The following is a 14,423-nucleotide window of genomic DNA, read 5'->3' on the forward strand; positions in this document are numbered from 1 at the left end:
GATGTCATCAATGGAACCGGAATGTAACTGTGGAGATGAGAAATGAGAAAATGTCCAAAACAATGAATTTGTCCCTAAAAACGTCTTTATTCCCTTCTTAAAAGTAAAATGGAATGCATAAAAATAGCAAGAAGTGATAACATAAACATAAGTACAGCAGAGGGGAAAATTAATCAGTGTATTTGCTAATGATATATATAACACTGATCACAGAGACTAGACATTGTTATACATTTCAGGAAGTACAAATAGTTTAATCATAGTTGTGTCTGCATATCAAACTGGGACACAAGAAAGCATTTAAGAATGGAAGAAAACGCCACACTGCGCTTGATGATCTCCAATGGTGGAATTTTAACCACTGCTTCTTCCAAAGATTCGCAAAAGGTATAAAAAGATTTGGATGATGTCCAAATACAGATTGAGGGAAGCGAAGATATATTCCTCGGGACTCAGGGATAATTTCTTGTTCCCCAGAAGCAGCTGTGTGTCCACGGCCAAGAACTGCAATAAAATTGGGACATTATTTCATTTATTTTCTTGTATGATATATATTTTAAAGTATTTGCCATGTCAAAACACCTCCAGGGCCCAGAAAAAACAAATCAAATTATTTCATGTTTTTCGTGTTTTTTTATTTTTTATTGTACATTTTTATGATTGAATTGATTATTATTATTAGCTAAAGAAATGGAGCACTCACACAGGTGAAGATCAGCGCACCCAGCGACGCATAGATGAGTTCCAGAATCCTGCTGTACATGAAGATGCACAGGATCCCAAAGAAGAACAGGACGATGAAGCACACGAACAGCACCCCGTAACAGGAAGTGAAGTCAAACTTGGTCTGTGATTGGACAGGAGATGTTTATGAAAATCAGCTTTTGTAAATGACAGCACTAACACTAGAGATGACTAAAATAGAAAACTATTTTCGTACATTGTTCTGTACACACACAGGAAAGCAGACAAAGGGTTATTATCAATAGCTAAAGCTAAAACCATGAAAAAGGTACTTGAAATAAAATAAACATTAACTGAAAAAAAATAATAATTAAAATGTATTTTACTTTAGCTAGAATTCAAAGCAACATTTACATTTTTATTTAGTTTAACCTGAAGTACTAATAAATAAAAATGAATAAAAACTATAAAGGCATATTTTAAAAAAGAAAACAAAATTAGTAAAACTTCAGTTATGTGCTAAATTATGTGCTAAAAGTATTAACAGAAAATATACAAATTAAATGTAATTAAAAAATATGAACAAAATCTATATTTTACAGTAGCTAGTGGGCAAAAGTGATGTCTGGAGGGGAGATTTGTTTTTAATGACCCTACAAGTTTGATTTAACCATCAAAATATGAGGACAATATTTTATATATTTTAAATATGAGGGAAGAGCAAATCACTAAACTTGATTGATAACGTATTAATTGGACAAAATTATTTGAAAAAATAGCAAACTACAGCTACAGGTTTATATTTTACTATGCAAACAAAAATGCATATAAAACCAAAAACATCTCAGGAAAAAGCAAACATTGACTACAATATAATAAGTTATTAATATTTCATTGGTTCTGTCCTGTTTTTGCTTACGTTCATAGTTTCTTTGTATGGCCGCCTGGCCTAAAATGATGTCGGCGCAATTTGGCATGTTTCATTGCGTTATCACAAATACAAGGATTGACTCCCAAGCACAACTATGCAATATGCTTACAATATCTTTAATAATATTTTAATAAAGGGTGAAGATGTCAATTTTCCTAGGCTGGACATCACTTTTGGCCACTACTGTATATGTCAACGATGCTAAAATAACACTGAGTAGATGTTCATGACAATCTTTTGTGTCCAATATTTTTTTTAAATCTTGCAATCATTAAAAAAACATGGTAATCGAGAACCGTTTGTTGCACACGACCAGTTCTGGATTTCAAACCCTGATCACAGTACATGAAAGTGTCGGCAAGACGAGCGCTGACCTGTAGAGAGAAGACGATCACCGTAAAGCAAACCAGCACCGTAATGCCGACAGCCATCACCACGATTTTGGTATCGTAGAAGCTGGATATCACCCCAACCATGTAGGACATCGCCAGTGTCAGGACAGACTGAAATGCAGGAAATCATTCAGTACAGAGCATGAAAGGAGAATTTAAAATGTTTTCCATTTAAATCTGTTACATCAAAGATTCACCAAAGAAATGAGGTTCCACGGATGCTTCCGGCGAAAGTCTCCGCAGCAGAGGATGACGAAGTAGGGCACGAGGAAAACTATATAGCCGACCCAGTACGTCCACGTGTTCTCCATCACAAACAGTTTGACGTGAGGTTCAAAAGTGAAGAGGGCCACGAAGCCACAGGTCACTGCCAGCTGCACACTTAAAACAGCGAACACCTGAACACAAGTACACAAATAATACAACGTCAAAATTCATTGGTGGGTTTTAGCGGGTCTCATTGCACAGTTACTATAGTTACAGGGATATTTCACCGCTGGAAAGATGAATGTGTATTTAAATTGGGTCATTTATGTAGCAGAAATGTGAAATTATTTTAGAAGTTGGTGCCTTCTAGACTGAGAAAAGCCAGAAAATGTATTTTTGGCTCATGTGGATGAAAGACTACAACTCCCAGAATGCACTTGCTTCGCTGCCCTACGAGGCCACTCCCAAGCCACGCCTACTGGTTACAGAGGGCAGTATCGGAAGAAATGATACAACTAGGCTACTAGTCGACTCGAAACTGAAAAGACGGCGTTTTATCGTGAGATCCCCCTATGGGCGGGTTGAAGACATGTGGAACGAGCTCCTCCTACTGGCTGTAGTCTCTCGCCTCTGGACAAAAAAGCCTCCGATGACGATTTGACTAAATGACGATTTTTGTGTCATCTGAGGTTTTTTTCCAGACACACAATACAGAAATCTCTCGTCTCAGGGGGGACATGAGGGAGGGAAGCACGGTCATTCCAAAATACTACCGGGTTTCTACTGATACAAAGCTTAAAGGTGAACTAAGTAACTTTTTTACCTTAACTGAACAGCTTCGGAGTCATTGGAATGGTTATATTACTTATTTCGGGTTGAATGGTGGTCGTTTCGCACCCCACTGGTGCCCGTGAGCGGAAAATTCGCACTTGCAACTTTGAGCCGGCGAGCCGCCGGCCGCTGCGTCAGGAAGTATCGCATGATATCAGGTCTCGCGATGTAAACAATTGCTTTACGGCCAAAAGAAATCTGCTAAAATGCTGTCATTATTGCGCTCCCTCACGCTGTTCGAACCCGAATGAAGAAGATGTTTTAAAGAATGTCCCATCTGCTTTGGTGTCGTTGATCTACTAGCCTCTGGTGTCTGAGAATCGCCAACGAGTTTTTACAACAGTGTTGTCAAATATCTATACCGAAGCTGTGGGGGAGCTCTAGAGAGAAACCTGCGAGCAAAAAGTGAGAATACAGCGAAGAAATCGCGAAACTACTGAGCCCTGCTTTAATGCTAATCGGTGATGTATCCCTTTAACTAAAACGTAAAAAAAACCTTTTCATTACTTTAATAAAAAAGATATATTATATATATATATATATATATATATATATATATATATATATATACATACATACATACTAGGGGTGTGCAAAGCAGCCGGTATTTGTATCTGTATTTGTATTTGTTGAGAGGGGAAAAGTATTTGTATTTGTATTTGTATTCGAGTAAATTTCAAAATAGGTGTAAAAATCCATTTTTTTTGCGTTACACTTCTAATTTACGTTATAGTGTAAGTATTCTTTAATTATATCCATTATAATAATTATGGATATGCAATATTGGTTGATGTTTTTCCATAAATCCAGCAATGAACATGTAACAAGGAACGTCATTGAAAAGAAAATAACATAACAGCCATTACCTACGTTAATGTTACTCTGTCAACAGCCTATTGTCTAAATTACCAAGCTAACAGAGCTACTAGTGTTGTCACGGTGCCAAAATTTCAGTATTCGGTACCACCAATACCTGTGAAAATCCACGGTTCTCGGTAACAATTTCGGTAAAGCTTAATTTAGATTAAATTTACATATATTAAAGTTTATATCACGGTTACAAAGATGGAAACTGTAGTATTAAAAACACTACATTAATATTACATTTGTTAGATAACAATAGATAAAATGACCTAACAATAAACAATAGTTAGGCTATATACTGTCGCAATTATTCTCCTTGGGGTTCATTTAAAAATACATTTTTTAAATCAAAAGTTAACATTATTTATGTTAACATTATTTAATGCACAATGAATGAAGTGAACAAACATGACCAATCAAGTGTTTGTATTAAATAACATTCACAAACATTAATTAATGTTGTAAAAATATATTGTTCACTCAATGTGTTGATGTTAGATGCGCATAAGTAATGTTAATGAATGGTATCTTATTGTAGTGTTACCAAACAGGAGATAAAACATGTTTTATTTGACTTGACTGTACTTATATTTAATCCAAAACTGCATTCATATTTAATTTTAAAAGAGCTTTTTAAACCTGCTAAGAGTTATCCAGCCAAGAATAAGCCTAGAACTGCTTTTCTGACGGACTGATATTAATGACAAAATGACGGCTTTTTTATTTCATTTATCATCTCCATAAATATATCTAAAGCTAATGCAAGGGCTAGAAATCAATTAATTCTTTGCTGATACTTCGTAATCATGAAGAGCGCAGTTCGCACGCTTTCTCCTTTCCACAAGCGCTTGCCCTCCCGTGGCGTCTGTCGTTGCTATGCAGCGCGCCGCTCGCTTCTATTATAAGCGCGCTTGCCGCGCGCCTACATTTGAAATCTGCACGCGCAAAAAACGCGCTATGTGAACTACCCCTTATGACAACGTGACATTAGCCTAATCCAAAATATTTCAGCCACCACATCAGCACGCATCAGCAGCACCGCCGGTCGCCATGTCTCATGAGGAAACGCAGCTTTTTGATATAAAGTTTTTCTTGTTCCCGAATACAAATATTTTTAAAAGTATTTGTTCGAAATAAGTATTCGTAAAAAACACATTATTTGTGCTTTCCGAATACCGTATTCGGGTTCGGCTCCACCCCTAATACATACATACATACATATTAGTGCTGTCAAATCAATTAATCGTGATTAATCGCATCTAACATAAAAGTTTGTAAATATATATTTAATTTTAAATATATTAAAATTAAATTATTAAAATATAATATAAACTATTATTTAAATATAATAGTATTTTATATATCAATAAATATACCCAGCGCATGACGTAGGATGTAGGAGTAGCGTAAGCTTAGGTGAGAGTAAACGCTTCTCGCGGTTCAAACAAATAGGGCTGGGCAACAAACTTAAGCTCCTCCCACAATTCTCTTTAAAAGTTCTCGTTTTAGACTTCTAACTTGTGAGCGGTGTTTTGTTTTGCTCTGTCCTCTGCACTTGCATTAGATCAGAGGTCACTCTTCCCGTTACCGGAAGCCAGTGATTATAGTTTATAAAGTTATAAATATGGATATTTTTCTTACAAAAACGCATGGCTTCGCTTCAGAAGGCCGTTATTATCCCCCTGGAGTCGTATGGATTACTTTTATTATGGATGGAGGAGCTTTTTTAGGCTTCAAAATCTCAGGTACCATTCACTCCCATTATAAAGCTTGGAAGAGCCAGGATATTATTTAATGTAACTCTTGTGTTCGGCTGAAAGATGAAAGTCATATACACCTAGGATGGCATGAGGGCGAGTCATTTATGGGATAATTTTCATTTTTGGGTAAACTAACCCTTTAATAATCATAACACATGAGAACATGATGCTGTATACAGTATGCTTTCCGTTGAACTTGAATCTTGTTTTGAGTGTGTTGAATCTTTTCATTGGTGCTGTCATAAAGGATTGCTTTGTATCAGTGTTTACCTTTCGAATGAACATCCTTCTGATGACTTTATTATCGAGTCCAAAGCCTCCGAACTGGTCCTTTTCATAGTCTGGAGGTGGGTCGTTTTGCACTGGATCACCCATTGCCACTTCTTTCACAAAACAAAAAGGATAATTAACTTAGTTGAGAGTTTATTAACAAAGAGCATGTATTAAAATTTCCATATATGAGGTTGAATCTCTTACCATACTGAAGTGGTTGTTCGTACGGTCCGGGTCCCGTACTGTACGGACCTGTGGCGTAAGGTCCTACTTGAGGATAAGGTTGCTGTGGATTTCCAGGCCCTCCCTGTCCGTACATGGGATTCCCAAAAGCAGTTGGTGGTGCATACGGGGGTCCAGCATATCCGGTAACAGGTACTCCAGGATCCACTCCTTGAACACCGGCATCATAAGAAGGGGGAGGCATCATAAAGCCTGGCGGGGCAGGCTGACCCATGGTGGTGACATGTGGGGGGTTGTCAAAGCGAGTGTATCCATCTTTGTTTTGTGCCATGACTGGATCTCAGTACTATAAAATAAATAAATGTATATATATATACTGTGTGTGTATATGTATGTATGTATATATATACACACACATATATATATAAACATAAACAAAATACAACACAAATAAAAGATATATCATTTATATAAAAATAATGTTGATTTTTTCATTTTCCCAGCCTGACCATCAACACTCCAGTGTTCACTGAATGAAAATCCTTGCAGTATCTAGAAAATAATTCACAAGCATACATACAGCATAACGACAAAATATATTTACAATAACATGTACGTTCACTTTTAATGTCTTAATCATTTCTATGCCTTTCCAGGCCTCAAAATCGGTATTTACTTCCCTTATAACAACATAAAAAACAACGTCAAAAAAAGTGGTGTAAAACTATTAAAAAATATATCTCTGGTAAGACGCCGTAACAGAGCGTTGAAAAATAATAACGCTACCATTACGATCCCAATATTCAATATGAATATACAAATGGTTACAGTAACAAAATAACAATGTCAGAGAACAAAAGAGACAAATCTGTGTAAAATTGCGCAACATGACACACTTTCGTTTTCACTTCGATGATGAAGAGTATCTGAACTTACTTGAAACTGCGCGCTGTAGAGTAGAGTTGGGTTTTTCCGAACTTAATTAACACACCTAATCAATTAAACTTGAAGCTTCGTCGTAAAAAGTCAGTTCTCGTCAGTAAACACGAACAAACCACGACTCTCGTGAACGCGCTTCCTTAGAGAAGAGTTCAGAGCAGCGCGCCGCCTAGAGGGACACAACTGATGCTGCATCGGTGTGTACATTGTATTTTATATTTTAATATTATGCATGGGTATATCTATGTTTTTATCATCTAAGTAATTTTAATACGAAAAACTCTCTAGATAAAATAAATAATGTTGATTTTTAAGGGTAAAGGATGTTGCACTGATAGTAATTTGACATAGCATCCAGCAGGTGTCAGTGTTAACCACATGTTGCTGCACATTCTTCTGTTTTACTGTGTATTTAGTCCTTCAGTACATGGAAAAGGCATTTGTATTGATATTATCTGTAATACGGTAGCCTATGCAGCTTTACGTAATTTACGTAAGAGGTTGTATCTACAGATTACTGCCTTATGTTATATGAAGGTCTTGATAAATCTGTCTTGTAAACTGTTTACCTGTTTTCATATATATATATATATACATATATACATATATATATATATATATATATATATATATATATATATATATATATATATATATATATATATATATATATATATATATATATGATATAGAGATATATATATAGAGAGACACTAGTTGACACTTCAGGACTGTGTTGTCGTCCGTGTCCAGGCTGTAAATCAGATCTGGAGTGTGTGTGAGTGTTCACAATGTGAAACACGTATCGTTCTCTGATCGTTATCTGTGTGAGTTACAGTGTGGAGAAACCCTAAAGAGTCTGAACACCCGGACTTTTGCACCCCAGAGTGAAGCACGGGTGGATCAGTGATGGTTTGAGCTGCAATATCATGACAATCCTGACTGTGTTTGATGGACACGTCACTGCCGAGGACTACCGAACCATTCTGGAGGATCATGAGCACCTGATGTTCAAACCGTGTATCAGCATGATAATACACACAGCAAGACTGGAGACAGAAGGGTTTGATGAAGATGAAAGTGAAGTTGAACATTTCCCATGGTCTGCACAGTCACTAGATCTGAAGATTATTGAGGTGTTTTGGAGGAGCGAGTCAGAAAACGTTTTCCTCCACCAGCATCACACGTTCTCTCAGAAAAAAAGGTACAAAAGCTGTCACTGGGACAGTACCCTTCAAAAGGGTTCTAATATGTCTAAAAGGTACGGCCACAGCTTTTGAACCTTTTTTCTGAGACTGTTCTGGAAGAGAAATGGCTTAAAATCCCTCTGGTCACTGTGAAGGACTTGTATCTGTCATTCCCAAGATGAACTGATGCAGTATTGGCTGTAAAAAGAGGCCCTCGCCATACTAATAAATGATTGTGATCTAAAACCAAGTGTTTCAGTTTCATTGACCAACTACATACACACATTAGGTGGTTTGGCAACTAACTAAAATAAGTTTAAGCTTATAAAAAATAAATAAAAAACTAAGAAAATATAAGAATAAAAGCTAATTCAAAATATTAGCAAAAACTATAATAGTAAAATAGCTAAACTAGATGTGATTACATGCATGAAACTAGTTTGTAGACAAATATAAACTGTCTATACATATCTTTACACAAATAAAATGATCATGTGACATTTGAACCGAGGCATCGGAGCTTATGTCGAGAAAAAAATGGGCGTTCCAGATGAAGCCGAGATTCGAGGCTTGTGTTGTTAACGTGAAAATCACTTGACTACTGACAAACGGCTGCGTTCGAAACCGCATACTCACTGTACTTAATTTCAGTAAGTACTTACTTAACGAGCGCTAAAAGAGTAGGTACTTTATAGCCAGATCTCGTTAAGTATGAATGCGAGCCGTAGGCTACATCATCCGCCATGTTGACGGTTTCATGTGACCTACAACGTTATCAAAAGCGCAACAACTTAAAAGATATGAGCGAGAGGTTTAATGAATCTATCTAGGCCTATCTGTAAATATCTTGATATTGACGAAACTTGCTCATTTTGTGTCTTGTTGAAGAAACAGCTAGCCATTTATTTTGTGAATACATTTAAGGTTGATTTCTTATAGCCTATTTTAAACCCTACTAATGTGACCCAGTTTTATCCTTAGCGATATTATTTTTATTACGGAAACCCCCAAATCGTCATCTCTTGAATATGTTGTTAATTTCTTTATTTTATCCACAATTTTTCACCCACAAGCAAAAGTGGCTTAAATCTCCTTTATGTTTCCCTCTTTTTTCTTGTTGAATTTACCTCTCGTTGTATCCCTCAGGCTTATAAATAACAAATAACAACAAAAAATCATTTTTTTATTTATTATGATGAATTATTTAAAGTTATTTAACCTTGTCATTGTTCTTTTTTCCTATGTAGGCTATATAATCTCATATTTTGATTTATGCAAACCCATTATATTTTATATTTTTGTCATTATGATTGTTCATTGTTAAATATACAACTATGGTATCTTTCCCTGATCTTGTATGTAACTAAGTTTGGCCATAACAAAATGGTATGAGCGACAGGTGCACTATAACACCTCACATCAGTAACTCGACAGCCCTACCTAGAACGGTTTTCCTCAGCGTTTGTAATGTTTGTCTGCACAAAGGAGATGGGCAGCTGCTCGAATATCTCGCTGTTGGAGAAAACTGTTGATTTTATACTCGAAAAGCCGTACCTTCGTGCCGGAGGTTGTTGCGTGCTGCGCTGTGCTTCACAATCTGAGGCAATAAGAGCAGGTGGAGTGATGCAGGGTCACATCCATGGCACCATTTCCAGGATTCAGCTCTGGGCTCTCCATCCTCAGTGCTCACACCAGTCTGCAGAGATTTCAGATCCTACAAAAATGGACAAACATAATACAAAAGCATGTCATTTTAACAGCACAAAGATTGTATTAGAAGTAACAAAATGATCGTACTTTATATTTTAGTAAGATCCCTAAAATACCTCTGTAATGTATGAGCTCAATAGTACATTTACATGTTGAGGTTGTTGTTGATGTGTTAACTCACTTTTTATCCAACATAAATGTTCCTCAACTTATCAACAGTACAAATGGACAAATACAATACATAGCCTAACTTATGTTTAGTTACTTTATAGATTTGTTTATTTACTTTACTTACAGCACATTTGTCTAATGTAAACAGTGTTGACAACAGTGAATTACATAATAGCACACATTCACTCAGATGTCTATTTCATGTTGTGATGCATGTGCTTATCTGCAATACCCTACTTATAGAATATTTTCCTGTCAGATGTAAATAGACATTACTGTGTACTGTTTTCTCCTACTATATAGTAGGTAAGTAGGCATATTCGAGAACGCACTTTAAGTATACGTACGTCCGAATCTCGCGAGAATTAGTACGTCACCCAGGTAATTCTCGCCTACTCTTTTATGAATAGGCCTACTAAGGATTCGTACATACTTTTTCCCTACTATATAGTAGGGAAGTATCAGAGAATGTCTAATAAGGGGAGAACTTCCACTCTCAGTAAACTTCTGGCTTCTGAACTGGTTGCAGTTCCACTCTGGTTCCATATGAGGGCGCTCACAGGACGAGTGCAGAATGAATGGAGGTCTATGGCGCTATACCCCTCAAAATCCACTTTTCTCAGGATATAATTTTTTGTCTAGTAATTTGAATGTTGTATTCGAAAGGAGATGCAAAGAAATTACACATTGCTGGGTGTTAGATTTTTTTAGAGTCACTTATTTGCTTTAAAAAAGTCTTTTAAAATGTCAGTGACGTCATACACATCGTACGACCAGAGATACTGCTTTACGGCAATCCTTCAGTCACTTTGGTGCTTTCGCGCTCTGCACTTTCTTTTCTCTCGAGGCATCGACAACACAGCTGACACAGGTAAATACACGTGCAGAGTTTTTGTTTTGTTGTTTTAAAAGACCACGCCGAAAATACACACACACGATGCCATCAAGCGGTATCTCTGGTCGTAATCAGTCCTTCACTGACCAATCAGCGTTCATTAGCAGAATGCTAGCGTGTTATGGGCAACATCAACTCAACCTGTAAGAAATCAAAAGGACATTAGTACCCGTTCATTCAACCTTCGACCTATAACCCATGTTGAACTTGCAAAACCTACAATCAAATCTGAGATTTCTCAACGGCAATCGGGTGAAAGAGACTAATTTAGCCGACTAGCCCCATAGACTCCCATTCATTTTGCACTCATGGGCGATCGCCCCCAGTGGAACTCTGGTGGACCTACAACCAAAATTCGGTACAATGGGACTTAATAGGGAGTGACCAGGCTCTCCGTAGACGGGCTCTGGAAGTATGCGGTTTCGAACGCAGCCGAGGCCTTGGATTGTGTGGATATGTCATCGGTTCGGTCTGAGTGTAGCTTCCGGAAAAAGGGGGTTCAAACTCGCGCCACCTTGTGGGTGTTGTCAGGAGTAGTAGAAGCATTTGTAGTAGTGTCAGAGAGTTAGATAACTATCATTGTCATTGTCATTATTGTGTCATATATGTGTTAGGGCTGTATATTATTACATTATCAGGATAGAATAGTCATAGCATATCGTTATTATTAATTATAATAGGCCTAGCTATATTATAGTCTTGTTATATTAATTAGATAAGATTATTTGGATTGCTTTGGATTTTTGGATCTGGACTGGACTGCTTTTTGATTTGGATTGCCCTTTTGGATTTGTTTGCTTTTTGTGACCTCTTCCTTTTTCCCGGTAATGGAGCCAGCAAGAAAGAGGAAATCCTCCCCTGTCTGGGCCTCAACAGAAGCATCAGTATCCTCATTTATATCAGCTGGCACTGGCATTTTTATGTTCCCCTGCATCCTCTGTTCCTTGTGAATATTCGATTATGAGGTATCCTCTCGCGGGGCCTCCTGGGATAGAAAAACATCCATCGGACGAGCACTCGAAAATCTGGGTGGAAGCTGTAGGTCATCTGGGAACTTCTCGCCTACTCTTTTAGGAATACTGATGTTTCGAACATATTACTCCTTTCACGTACTGTTTTCTCCTACTATATAGTATGTAAGTAGGCATATTCGAACGCACTTTAAGTATACGTACATCCGAATCTCGCAAGAATTAGTATGTCACCCAGGTAATTCTCGCCTACTCTTTTATGAATACTAAGGATTCGTACATACTTTTTCACTTGCCTACTGCTTTTCCCCTACTATATACATGAATATCAGATGATGTCACCAACGTCTCCTCAGTAGGCGCGTTTCCATTACAGATTTGCACAAAACTTTGTGATTTTTTTGTCGACAAAAAACTATTTTGAAATGACGGCGTTTCCATAAACCGATGTTATGCGACTAAAACTTCATTTTTTCCTCTCACGATAAGTAAAATCATTCCAAAAACCATGGCAACGGACTTTGGTAGGTTTATGTAGGCTACTAATCCCAGCCACTGCACTAGCCATTATTTTTAATCGAAGGAGATGTACAGTATGTGTGTTTTCAAAGCATTAATGGTAAGGAACGACCCTTATTATACTTGTGAGCGGCACATGAGGTGTTTCTGGGTGTTTCTCCCTCATATTTGCTTCGAGGTCTTGATTGTGGCATTTATTTGAGGTTTAGAATCCAGTATTCCTGTAATTCTTTTGTCTTTTATGAATTTAATAAAGAACTCTGTCTCCTATTCTGTCCATGCACACCGCGTCATCTACGTCAGGTGACCTGCAAATGCGCAAAAACTGTTTCCATTGCAGTTTTGCAAAATATTTCTTTTTCGAATTGCATGAAAAACCACCTCATGCGAACGTAAAAACTTTTTTGCGATAAACGGGAGTTTTTTGCGAAATTGACGTGTTTCCATTGGGCGTATTTTCAATTCGCAATTTCAATTTGTGCAATTTGAAGGGTAATGGAAACGCGGCTACTGACGTCACTCACTACTAAAACTTGTCTGCCGCCATCTTGAGTACCTGATTCACGTCAATCGCAAAGGAACTAGCTAGCTATGCCTTCAATATGTTGTGCGGTGGGTTGCAACAACAAAAAAGGAGACCCCAAAATATCCTTTTACAGGCTACCTCAGGACGAAAAAAGACGCCATCAGTGGCTTGCAGCCATCAAGAGGGCAGACTGGACACCAACTGCAAACACTCGTCTGTGCAGTGCTCATTTTGTCTGTGTTGAGTGGATGTAAATATATTGTTAACGAGCTAACGCTAGCTGCTCGCTGTCGCTAATCGCCAACCTAAAGATAATAACATAGCATAGCCTATGAAGCCGACTGTGTCAGAGAGTTAGATAACTATATTGTCGTTATTGTGTCATATATGTGTTAGGGCTGTATATTATTACATTATCGGGTTAGAATAGTTATAGCATATTGTTATTATTAATTATAGTAGCTATATTATAGTATTGTTATATTAATTAGATAAGATTATTTGGATTGCTTTGGATTTTTGGATCTGTTTTGAATTTGTTTGCTTTTTGTGACCTCTTCCTTTTTCCTGGTAATGGAGCCAGCAAGAAAGAGGAAATCCTCCCCTGTCTGGGCCTCAACAGAAGCATCAGTATCCTAATTTATACCAGCTGGCACTGGCATTTTTATGTTCCCCTGCATCCTCTGTTCCTTGTGAAAGGATCTTTTCCAAGGCTGGAGAGTTTTTGTCCGAGAAGAGGAATCGTCTAAACCCCAACACACTTGAAATAATTCTGTTTCTCAATAAAAATCTATTGTAATCCTTCTTTCTAGACTATTCTGTTGCAGTTTACTTTATTACACTCCCTCCAACATAAGCACTGCACTCAACACAGTGTCACTTTTGTTGTTCATACTGTCACTATTCAAACAATTTATGAATAATTAATTAACTGTGTGTGTGACAGTTGTCTCTGCACAAGTAAATTCAGACAGAAAGGGGGGGGGGGGGCACTGGTTCAGAATGAATTCATTTGTCTGCTATTTCTTTGCACAGTAGCTAGGTGTCACTAGTGAGCAATGCTGAATGAAGCTTCAAGTAATGAACCTTTGGCTGAAGCAATGAGCTTCCCACGCACCCTCTGCTCCACCCTGGAACCAGGTAAGAGTGACACAACACACTCAGACTCCGCTTCGGGCCGCCTCAGTGCCTCCCGAGCCGTGTCCCTGTGTTCCACCTCGCTGCCCCACCCCGGGTACATCTGTGGTCCCGTTGGTCCTGCTTGCACAGTGTCTGGGAGTCTGGCTAGCGCCTCCCAGCCCGTCTCGCTGGCTCATCCGTACCATCAGACTCGATTATGCGATTCAGTTTGCCCGGCGCCCTCCCAAGTTCAGAGGCATC

The 14,423-nt window shown here is 37.8% G+C and overlaps 1 protein-coding gene across 1 annotated transcript; it reads right to left on the reverse strand.

Annotated features, from left to right (window-relative positions):
• Positions 1-67: 67 nt before the first annotated feature.
• Positions 68-7,245, reverse strand: grinab (glutamate receptor, ionotropic, N-methyl D-aspartate-associated protein 1b (glutamate binding)). Its single transcript, XM_084384975.1, has 7 exons — positions 7,062-7,245; positions 6,147-6,471; positions 5,940-6,052; positions 2,205-2,405; positions 1,990-2,118; positions 704-847; positions 68-504 (listed from the first exon to the last, which is right to left on the reverse strand). The coding sequence occupies exons 2-7, from the start codon at positions 6,454-6,456 to the stop codon at positions 355-357; spliced, it is 1,047 nt and encodes a 348-aa protein (XP_084241101.1). The 5' UTR covers positions 6,457-6,471; positions 7,062-7,245; the 3' UTR covers positions 68-354.
• Positions 7,246-14,423: the final 7,178 nt, after the last annotated feature.

This window comes from Rutilus rutilus (genome assembly GCF_951802725.1).
Source record: "Rutilus rutilus genome assembly, chromosome: 17".
NCBI lineage: Eukaryota > Metazoa > Chordata > Actinopteri > Cypriniformes > Leuciscidae > Rutilus > Rutilus rutilus.